The sequence below is a fragment of the Microtus pennsylvanicus genome, chromosome 7, assembly GCF_037038515.1.
Source record: "Microtus pennsylvanicus isolate mMicPen1 chromosome 7, mMicPen1.hap1, whole genome shotgun sequence".
NCBI lineage: Eukaryota > Metazoa > Chordata > Mammalia > Rodentia > Cricetidae > Microtus > Microtus pennsylvanicus.
The window spans coordinates 120,601,168-120,612,828 of NC_134585.1; the positions used below are offsets into that span (position 1 = coordinate 120,601,168).

The 11,661-nt window shown below is 47.1% G+C and overlaps 1 protein-coding gene across 1 annotated transcript; it reads right to left on the minus strand.

Annotated features, from left to right (window-relative positions):
* Positions 1–758: 758 nt before the first annotated feature.
* Positions 759–10,514, minus strand: Flg2 (filaggrin 2). The gene is made up of 4 exons (XM_075979200.1): positions 10,377–10,514; positions 4,460–9,881; positions 2,891–3,811; positions 759–2,686 (listed from the first exon to the last, which is right to left on the minus strand). Exons 1-4 carry the CDS (start codon positions 10,512–10,514, stop codon positions 759–761), a joined length of 8,409 nt encoding a protein of 2,802 aa, XP_075835315.1.
* Between the last annotated feature and the right edge of the window lie 1,147 nt (positions 10,515–11,661).

The following is an 11,661-nucleotide window of genomic DNA, read 5'->3' on the forward strand; positions in this document are numbered from 1 at the left end:
AGGAAAGGATTAGATGTGGTTGATATTTTTCCTTCTTTTGACTCTGCATTGTTAGCATCTGAGTATTTACTTCTACTAGTTGCACAGAGGTAAAGGGAAACGTACATCTGACCCCTTGGCAGGGAATTATGTTTGTAGAGATAAAAAAGAGAAACTATATTCAGATGAAAAGTTTATTGTCAAATTCCAATTCAATACAATGTTCTGATTCTTCTGTCTAGGAAATCATGACAATAAATTTAATAGTAATACAGAGCTCCAGAGGTAACATAAAAGATAAAAATATTCTCAATCTCCACCCAGGAAACAATCAATTTCTTAGTTCAGGATATGGAGTGTGTTAGAATATTACTAGAAAAATTGTGACTCCTAAACTACATCCTGTGCTTCCTGGATAAGTTTTTAATAAAAAATTAAAACAACATGTGGAAAACCCCAATGGTTTTCTCATAGAAGTTCTAAATATTCATCTTGATTTCCCCAACCAAAACCATACATCTTTAATCTTGTACCTCTGAATATAGTTCCAATACATTTTAATTGACTATCTTCTGTCCAAGAAGCTCAGTGTCTATGGAGTCCTACAAAAAGATCTTGCACCAAAACAACATTACAATAGTAATACAGTTAATATGAAAGGTTAAACCACCTACTGGCAAAATAAGGAACCATATTAAATGTGTGATTGTCTTACTATGCATCTACTTTCTTCTTTGGTTTAATTCTTATCTTGGTTTATTATATTTTTTACTCTCTTCTCAATAAAAATAGTGGTATTTTTGTTCTTGGACATATGTGTATAGTGGAGTGTTGCTATCTATGTAGGCAGAAGCTGAATTCATTTCCCCCTTTTCATGGTAACCTCTGGATTCAGTGTCTCTTGTCTCTTGGTCATCTACATATTGACTATATATTCTGATAGTCCCTGATGAATCAGATCCTGTCTCCTGTCCTTGTTTCCCCTCACCTGATGTGGTTGCACATGGTAAATAGTTACACTCTTCAGTTCCCATACAGGATAGGCTCTGAAGAGAGCTGTTGAGAGAAGATCTTTGATTTCTATTTCTACTGTCACTTGACAGCTGGTAGCTATCATTTGATTGGCCATGGTTATATACTTGACTTTTATTAGTGCTGAATCCAGATTGATTTCCAATTGAACTGGATTCGGAATTGTCCTGAAATAATATATATTGACTATGGCCAAAACCAGATTGGTCAACTGGCTGGTTTTGAGTAGTTTCTTGTTTTTCTTTCAGACTGTACCTGTACTTAAAATCACAGTCATTCAAATGCTCAGGTGTTACTCCAGAATGGCCAAGACTAGAGACTAGAGTTCCACCTGTACTAGATCCAGTCAGATTGTAGTGATCAACTGGCTGCCCATGATCTGTATCTGATTCTCTATATTTTAACATGAGCTCTCCCATTCCTTCATTTGCTTTGGATCCTAGATGGTGAGAAAGAGAGAAAGACTGTCCATATCTTGACACTTGTGTGTGTGTAGTTCTATGTGATGACCTCAAAGGACTAGAATTGCGACTGCTAGTTCTGCTGCCTTCAGAAGGTCCATATCCTGATTGTCCATAGTCATAATCTTCACGGCCATAGCTGCCATGTCTCCAACGTTGACTAGAACTATATTGGTTGCCAGTACTATGTGACCTATAATGCCTTGTATCAGACTGGACATGTGCGTTGCTTGATTGTTTGCTTAGACCGTCCCTTGACTGCCAGTGAGTACTATCGGTTGCAGTATGACTATAACCCAACTCTCCATGTTGTGATTTAGGGTCTCCATGGGACTGAAGCCCAACATGGCCCTTAGTGGATCCTGAGTATCTCCTTGATACCACTGAGTGTTCCTCATGCTCACTGGAATCACTGCGCACAGGTGACTCCCTAGGACTTCTCCCAAACCTTGATTCTGAGACTTCAGCATGGCCAGACTGAGACTGTCTACTACTGTCCCTAGATTGCCTTTGAGAACCCCTCTGGCTTCTGTGAACTGTGGACCGAGAAACATCATGCTGAAGTCCACCCCGACCCTTAGTGGATCCTGAGTATCTCCTAGAAACTACTGTGTGTTCCTCACCTTCACTGGACTCAGAGTGAACAGGTGTCCCTCCTGCACCTTTTGTACTTCCTGAATGTGAGGTCTCCCCATGCCTAGACTGAGACTGTCTACTGGTGTCCCTAGATTGTCTTTGAGGACCTCTCTGGCTTCCATGACCTGCTGACCCTGATTCTCCATGCTGATGGCCACCATGACCCTGAGAAGATCCCGAGTGGCTCCTTGAAACTACTGAGTGCTCCTCACCTTCACTGGACTCAGAGTGAACTGGTGCCCTTCTTGGACTTCTTGAAGGCCCTGAATGTGAGGTCTCCTCATGCCCAGACTGAGACTGTCTACTGCTGTCCCTAGATTGTCTTTGAGGACCTCCTTGGCTTCCATGGCCTGCTGATCCTGACTCTTCATGCTGATGTCTACTATGACCCTGTGGAGATCCTGAGCTTCTTTCTGAAACTACAGAATGTTCTTCACCTTCACTGGACTCTGGGTGAACTGGTGCCCTTCTGGGTCTTCTCTGAGAGCCACCATGTGATGGCTGCTCATGACCAGACTGAGGCTCTTTACTGCTGTCCCTAGATTGTCTTTGAGGACCCCCCTGGCTTTCATGACCTGCTGACCCTGACTCTGCATGTTGATGTCCACTATGACCCTGAGAAGATTCTGAGTGTCTCCTAGAAACTACCGAGTGTTCCTCGCCTCTACTAGACTCGGGGTGAACAGTTGTCTGTCTTGGTCTTCTTGAAGGCCCTGAATGTGAGGGCTGCTCATGCCCAGACTGAGACTGTCTACTGCTGTCCCTAGATTGTCTTTGAGGACCCTCCTGGCTTCCATGACCTGCTGACCCTGATTCTCCATGCTGATGTCTACCATGACCCTGCGGAGATTCTGAGTGTCTCCTTGAAACTACTGAGTGTTGTTCACTATCACTGGACTCTGGGTGAACTGGTCTCCCTCTGGGTCTTCTCTGAGAGCCACCATGTGATGGCTGCTCATGCCCAGACTGAGGCTCTCTACTGCTGTCTCTAGATTGTCTTTGAGGACCTCTCTGACTTCCATGACCTGCTGACCCTGATTCTCCATGCTGATGTCTACTATGACCCTGAGAAGATTCTGAGTGTCTCCTTGAAACAACTGAGTGTTCCTCACCTTCACTGGACTCTGGGTGAACAGGTGTCCCTCTTGGACCTTTTGTAGCTCCTGAATGTGATGGCTGCTCATGCCCAGACTGAGACTGTCTACTGCTGTCCCTAGATTGTCTTTGAGGACCTCTCTGACTTCCATGACCTACTGACCCTGATTCTCCATGCTGATGGCCACCATGACTCTGAGAAGATTCTGAGTGTCTCCTAGAAACTACTGAGTGCTCCTCACCTCTACTAGACTCTGGGTGAACAGGTGCCCGTCTGGGTCTTCTCTGAGAGCCACCATGTGATGGCTGCTCATGCCCAGACTGAGACTGTCTACTGCTGTCCCTAGATTGTCTTTGAGGACCTCCTTGGCTTCCATGGCCTGCTGATCCTGACTCTCCATGCTGATGTCTACTATGACCCTGTGGAGATCCTGAGCTTCTTTCTGAAACTACAGAATGTTCTTCACCCTCACTGGACTCTGGGTGAACTGGTGCCCTTCTGGGTCTTCTCTGAGAGCCACCATGTGATGGCTGCTCATGACCAGACTGAGGCTCTCTACTGCTGTCCCTAGATTGTCTTTGAGGACCCCCCTGGCTTCCATAACCTGCTGACCCTGACTCTGCATGTTGATGTCCACTATGACCCTGAGAAGATTCTGAGTGTCTCCTAGAAACTACCGAATGTTCCTCACCTCTACTAGACTCGGGGTGAACAGTTGTCTGTCTTGGTCTTCTTGAAGGCCCTGAATGTGAGGGCTGCTCATGCCCAGACTGAGACTGTCTACTGCTGTCTCTAGATTGTCTTTGAGGACCTCTCTGACTTCCATGACCTGCTGACCCTGATTCCCCATGCTGATGGCCACCATGACTCTGAGAAGATTCTGAGTGTCTCCTTGAAACTACTGAGTGTTGTTCACTATCACTGGACTCAGTGTGAACTGGTCTCCCTCTGGGTCTTCTCTGAGAGCCGCCATGTGATGGCTGCCCAGACTGAGGCTCTCTACTGCTGTCCCTAGATTGTCTTTGAGTGCCTCCCTGGCTTCCATGGCCTGCTGATCCTGACTCTCCATGCTGATGGCCACTATGACCCTGAGAAGATTGTGAGTCTCTCCTTGAAACAACTGAGTGTTCCTCACCTTCACTGGACTCAGGGTGAACTGGTCTCCCTCTAGGTCTTCTCTGAGAGGCACCATGTGAGGTCTGTTCATGCCCAGACTGAGACTGTCTACTGCTGTCTCTAGATTGTCTTTGAGGACCTCTCTGACTTCCATGACCTGCTGACCCTGATTCTCCATGCTGATGTCTACTATGACCCTGAGAAGATTCTGAATGTCTCCTTGAAACAACTGAGTGTTCCTCACCTTCACTGGACTCTGGGTGAACAGGTGTCCCTCTTGGACCTTTTGTAGCTCCTGAATGTGATGGCTGCTCATGCCCAGACTGAGACTGTCTACTGCTGTCCCTAGATTGTCTTTGAGGACCTCTCTGACTTCCATGACCTACTGACCCTGATTCTCCATGCTGATGGCCACCATGACCCTGAGAAGATTCTGAGTGTCTCCTAGAAACTACTGAGTGTTCCTCACCTCTACTAGACTCTGGGTGAACAGGTGCCCCTCTGGGTCTTCTCTGAGAGCCACCATGTGATGGCTGCTCATGCCCAGACTGAGACTGTCTACTGCTGTCCCTAGATTGTCTTTGAGGACCTCCTTGGCTTCCATGGCCTGCTGATCCTGACTCTCCATGCTGATGTCTACTATGACCCTGTGGAGATCCTGAGCTTCTTTCTGAAACTACAGAATGTTCTTCACCTTCACTGGACTCTGGGTGAACTGGTGCCCTTCTGGGTCTTCTCTGAGAGCCACCATGTGATGGCTGCTCATGACCAGACTGAGGCTCTCTACTGCTGTCCCTAGATTGTCTTTGAGGACCCCCCTGGCTTTCATGACCTGCTGACCCTGACTCTGCATGTTGATGTCCACTATGACCCTGAGAAGATTCTGAGTGTCTCCTAGAAACTACCGAATGTTCCTCACCTCTACTAGACTCGGGGTGAACAGTTGTCTGTCTTGGTCTTCTTGAAGGCCCTGAATGTGAGGGCTGCTCATGCCCAGACTGAGACTGTCTACTGCTGTCTCTAGATTGTCTTTGAGGACCTCTCTGACTTCCATGACCTGCTGACCCTGATTCTCCATGCTGATGACCACCATGACCCTGCGGAGATTCTGAATGTCTCCTTGAAACTACTGAGTGTTGTTCACTATCACTGGACTCAGTGTGAACTGGTCTCCCTCTGGGTCTTCTCTGAGAGCCGCCATGTGATGGCTGCCCAGACTGAGGCTCTCTACTGCTGTCCCTAGATTGTCTTTGAGTGCCTCCCTGGCTTCCATGGCCTGCTGACCCTGATTCTCCATGCTGATGGCCACTATGACCCTGAGAAGATTGTGAGTCTCTCCTTGAAACAACTGATTGTTCCTCTCCTTCACTGGACTCAGGGTGAACTGGTCTCCCTCTAGGTCTTCTCTGAGAGGCACCATGTGAGGTCTGTTCATGCCCAGACTGAGACTGTCTACTGCTGTCCCTAGATTGTCTTTGAGGACCCTCCTGGCTTCCATGACCTGCTGAACCTGATTCTCCATGCTGATGTCTACTATGACCCTGAGGAGATCCCGAGTGGCTCCTTGAAACAACTGAGTGTTCCTCACCTTCACTGGACTCAGAGTGAGCTGGTGCACCTCTTGGACTTCTTGAAGGCCCTGAATGTGATGGCTGCTCATGCCCAGACTGGGACTGTCTACTGCTGTCCCTAGATTGTCTTTGAGGACCTCCTTGGCTTCCATGGCCTGCTGATCCTGACTCTCCATGCTGATGTCTACTATGACCCTGTGGAGATCCTGAGCTTCTTTCTGAAACTACAGAATGTTCTTCACCTTCACTGGACTCTGGGTGAACTGGTGCCCTTCTGGGTCTTCTCTGAGAGCCACCATGTGATGGCTGCTCATGACCAGACTGAGGCTCTCTACTGCTGTCCCTAGATTGTCTTTGAGGACCCCCCTGGCTTTCATGACCTGCTGACCCTGACTCTGCATGTTGATGTCCACTATGACCCTGAGAAGATTCTGAGTGTCTCCTAGAAACTACCGAATGTTCCTCACCTCTACTAGACTCGGGGTGAACAGTTGTCTGTCTTGGTCTTCTTGAAGGCCCTGAATGTGAGGGCTGCTCATGCCCAGACTGAGACTGTCTACTGCTGTCTCTAGATTGTCTTTGAGGACCCTCCTGGCTTCCATGACCTGCTGACCCTGATTCTCCATGCTGATGTCTACCATGACCCTGCGGAGATTCTGAGTGTCTCCTTGAAACTACTGAGTGTTGTTCACTATCACTGGACTCTGGGTGAACAGGTGCCCCTCTGGGTCTTCTCTGAGAGCCACTACGTGATGGCTGCTCATGCCCAGACTGAGACTGTCTACTGCTGTCCCTAGATTGTCTTTGAGGACCTCTCTGACTTCCATGACCTACTGACCCTGATTCTCCATGCTGATGGCCACCATGACTCTGAGAAGATTCTGAGTGTCTTCTAGAAACTACTGAGTGTTCCTCACCTCTACTAGACTCTGGGTGAACAGGTGCCCCGCTGGGTCTTCTCTGAGAGCCACCATGTGATGGCTGCTCATGCCCAGACTGAGACTGTCTACTGCTGTCCCTAGATTGTCTTTGAGGACCCCCTTGGCTTCCATGACCTGCTGACCCTGACTCTCCATGCTGATGTCTACTATGACCCTGAGAAGATCCTGAGTGGCTCCTTGAAACTACTGAGTGTTCCTCACCTTCACTGGACTCAGAGTGAACTGGTGCGCCTCTTGGACTTCTTGAAGGCCCTGAATGTGAGGGCTGCTCATACCCAGACTGAGACTGTCTACTGCTGTCCCTAGATTGTCTCTGAGGACTTTCCTGTCTTTCATGAGCTGCAGACCCAGATTCTCCATGCTGATGTCCACCGTGTGTCTGAGGAGATCCAGATTGTCTCCTTGAAACTACTGTGTGTTCTTCACTCTCACTGGATTCACTGTGGACAGGTGTCCTTCTGGGTGTTCTTGAACGCCCTGAATTAGAGGGCTGTTCTTGTCTAGACTGAGGCTGTCTACTGCTGTCTCCAGACTGTCTTTTGGGTGTTCCCTGTCTTCCCTGACCTTTGGAGCTTGACTCTCCATGGTGAACTTTTTCATGTCCATACTCTTGTCCTGAGCCAAATGACTTATTAGAGCCAGAACCATGTCTTTCATATCTAGAAGACTGACTTGGGCCAGACCCATATGTAGATGACTGACCATGTCCATACCCTTGCTGCCCAACGCCAGATGACTGTCCTGAATGAGACTTGTTCTGCCAAGAACTAGATGAATGACTTGAACCAGATTTATGTTCTCCATACCCAGATGACTCACCTGGGCCAGACTCATACTGCCCAGCACTTGATGACTGACCTGAACCATGCCCATGCCTCCTATAACCCGTTGACTGACCTGAGAGAGACCCGTGCTGCCCAGAGCTAGACTGACCTGAGTGAGACCCGTGCTGCCCAGAGCTAGAGGACTGACCTGAGAGAGACCCGTGCTGCCCAGAGCTAGACTGACCTGAGAGAGACCCGTGCTGCCCAGAGCTAGAGGACTGACCTGAGTGAGACCCGTGCTGCCCAGAGCTAGACGATTGACCTGAGTGAGATCCGTGCTGCCCAGAGCTAGACTGACCTGAGTGAGACCCGTGCTGCCCAGAGCTAGACTGACCTGAGTGAGACCCGTGCTGCCCAAAGCTAGACGATTGACCTGAGTGAGATCCGTGCTGCCCAGAGCTAGACTGACCTGAGTGAGACCCGTGCTGCCCAGAGCTAGAGGACTGACCTGAGAGAGACCCGTGCTGCCCAGAGCTAGACTGACCTGAGTGAGACCCGTGCTGCCCAGCGCTAGACGATTGGCCTGAGTGAGACCCGTGCTGCCCAGCGCTAGACGATTGGCCTGAGTGAGACCCGTGCTGCCCAGAGCTAGACTGACCTGAGAGAGACCCGTGCTGCCCAGAGCTAGAGGACTGACCTGAGAGAGACCCGTGCTGCCCAGAGCTAGACGACTGACCTGAGAGAGACCCGTGCTGCCCAGAGCTAGACTGACCTGAGTGAGACCCGTGCTGCCCAGCGCTAGACGATTGACCTGAGTGAGACCCGTGCTGCCCAGCGCTAGACGATTGGCCTGAGTGAGACCCGTGCTGCCCAGAGCTAGACGACTGACCTGAACCAGACTCTTGCCTCCCATAACCAGATGACTGACTTGGACCAGATCCATGTTTCCAAGTGCTAGATGACTGACCAGATCCAGATCCCTGTCCCGCATAGCCAGATGACTGACCTGGACCAGACGCATGCTGCCCATGTTGACCACAACCTGAGGATTGACCTGATGCCGTACCATGCTGGCCACAGCAAGACTGTCCTGATCCATGCCCATGTTGTTTAAAGCCAGAGGACTGTCTTGAATTTGTTCCATGTTGTTCACAGCAGGATGGCTGCCCTGAACCAGACCCATGACGACCACATTTGGAATGTTCATTTGAACAACACCCCTTCTGTTGAGAGCTTGAAGAGTGTCCACAGGAACTGCCTCCGTGCTGACCATAACCAGAATGTTGGGTTGCTCCAGATCCGCAGCATGATGGATGATGTGAGCTCGTGCTCTGCTGTCTTCCACAGTGCTCTGCATGACCACATCCATACCCTCTCTGACTAGAAGACTGGCTGCAGGATCTAGGCTCAGTTTGACAACATCTAGACGGCTGACCTCCAGAGACACATCCATAGCCTTGTCCTCCACTAGTTCCTGATTGACATCTTGACTGGGTAGAGCAAGACTGACTTCCTTGCCTCCCAGATGTACTTGCCTGACAAGAACTTGAAGCACTTTGTGGTCTGCAACATCCACTAGAATTGCTGTGACCACATGCATGACTTTGTGTTTTGCTGTTTTCTGAACTTGCAGAGCTAGGCCCAAGCTTTTGTTCTCCACCCTTTCTTGACTGAGTAGAATTTGATTCATGTTTGCTCTTCTCCAGTCCATGTGACAATCCACTATGACCTTTCCTTCCCTGACTGTTTAACCTAGATCCAGATTCATATTCTTCCCCAGCTTCTCTAGAAGACCTACCATGTGACTTGTTTCTTTTTTCTTCTAGCTCTTCAGAGCTGGAACCATGTCTCTCTTTGTTACTGCTCCAAGATTGACCAGAGCTAGACCCATGGTGTTTTCTCCTGGGTTCCTCTGAGCTGGATAATTCACTGTGCCTTTCCAACCTCCTAGAGTTGGACCTACGTCGAGGTTTTGCAGTTCCCCATGAGCTCCCAGAACTATGTCCATGCTCCTCTCCCTCACTCCAACTTGAACGTCTGAAACCTGATTTCCGTCTTGGTATCTCTTCTTCCTCTTCTGTTTCACTTTCTTCCTTTCGATTTTGATGACCATGCCTAGGCTTCTTTGACCCTGAAGCTTTACAGTATTCTTTTCCAAGAACCTTGTTGCAGGCCATAGCCAATTTGAACACCATCAGAAGAAACTCAGTGAAATCTAGTCTTCGGTCATGATCTCGATCCAGCATATGCATGATGACATCTACTTTATCTGGATCATCTGGATTCTGAATATGAGAGACACACCAAGGATAACTTGGTTAGCCCAGCTTCATTTTCAACTAAAATAACCCAGTAGCACCTTGTATATATATTGTGTTATATAATTTTAATCTTCTGAGTATTACTTTAGGTTAATGAGACCTAGAATATATGAAAAGTTAATGGAAAAGACTATTGTGATCTGTGAAAGAAGATGACATTGTTCCTTGTTTGTTAAAATAATCAATTAGTTAATTTCTTAGCACTATATTATTTATTTGCTTGGTATGGGAAGCCTGAGTACATGAGAAAGTTGGATTCTTTAAGATGGAAGGGCACAGGAATGTATTGAAGAAACATTTGTCTTTAAAATATATATGTTGACTTAATAGATTTATGATGTCCTGGCTCAAAAGAATATTACTTGGGTTTTCTCAAAATCAGCTGGGGCTGTGCACTTTCCACCAAGCTTGGTCCTAGAACATGTACAGACCCCAACAGCCTTCAGACTTGACACGTACCTTCAGAATTGGGCGAAACTCTTTCTCTAGAAGTTCCTTTAGCTCATCCTTGCTCAGTGTGCCACATTCTCCATCTTGCTTGGTGTATTTGTAGAATATATCAATGACGGTGACAACACTTCTTAAGAGGTCTGTCATCTTTTCCTCCCAAGGTTAAATGAACCTACAGAGAGAGAAGGAAACATAGATAAAGAAAGAGACATAGAGAACTAATTTTCTTTTCTTTTATTTTAATTTATCAACAGGTCTTATTTTAATATAATGCAGTGGTTTTCAACCTTTCTAATGCTGAGATCCTTTAGTATAGTTCCTCGTGTTGTAGTAACCCTCAAATATGCTTATTTTCATTGCTACCTCATATCTGTAATTTTGTTATTATTTTGAATTATAGTGTAAATAAATATTTGTAGGATATCCTATGTGTGACCACTGTGAAAGGGTCATGACATATGGGCTGAGAACTGCTGACAAAGTCATTTTTAAAACCTCTTTTCTTTCATCAACCTCAACTGTAAGTATGGCTCAGGATTTTTGTCGCACCAATCAACACAATGAAAACTTGGGATGATCTCAGGTCTCCATAATATTTATCTTATGAATATATTCTTTTTATGATATTTCTTTGAGTATTTTTGTGTCCTGGGTGTTACTCTGGGCTTCCAAAACTCCCAATACAACAGAGACACCACAGCCCCAGTCTCTCTAGTCTCTTCTGTTTTCTCCTACCCTTTTCTCTTCCTCTCCATGCCTCTCCTTGCCTATTCTTTTATTTTCTATTTCTTTTGTTTTTTGTTTCTTTCCTGGCATGAGTGTGATACATTCATGTGTTTGCATGAGTGTGTATGCATTTTTGTGTTTGAGGACAGATAGGCATATATTTGCATAAATCATCATTCACATTGTTTATATCTTTTCTGTATATGTGAGTGAATTCGTGTGTGTGTGTGTGTGTGTTTGTATGTGTTCATGACAACAGGCACACAGGTACTACAGTACATGCGTGGAGATCAGAAGACAACCTCAGGTGTTGCTCATCACTTTCCATATTGCTTGAGTCATGGTTTCCTTTTTGTGTGTTGTTCATCACTGTGTTGCTGGACTAGCTATGGAACTTTGGGATTTCCCATGTGCACTACTGTGCCCAGCTTTATGCGGGATCAGGGCATTTGAGTTTGGGTCTCCACACTTGTATCATAAGTTCTTTAGACACTGAGCCATTTTCCCAGCCTTCTACCTTATATTCGAGACAAGGTCTCTCAATGAATCTGGAGCTCATTGATTTGGC

Bases quoted from the DNA above. Each gene is read 5' to 3' on its own strand.
- Flg2 (XM_075979200.1), bottom strand. From the start codon at position 10,514: ATGACAGACCTCTTAAGAAGTGTTGTCACCGTCATTGATATATTCTAC. The intron at 9,882-10,376 runs GTACGTGTCAAG...TCTCATATTCAG, and splicing joins AGTTTCGCCCAATTCTGAAG to AATCCAGATGATCCAGATAA. The intron at 2,687-2,890 runs GTCCTCAAAGAC...AGTCAGGGTCAG, and splicing joins AGGTCATGGAAGCCAGGAGG to CAGGTCATGAAAGCCAGGGG.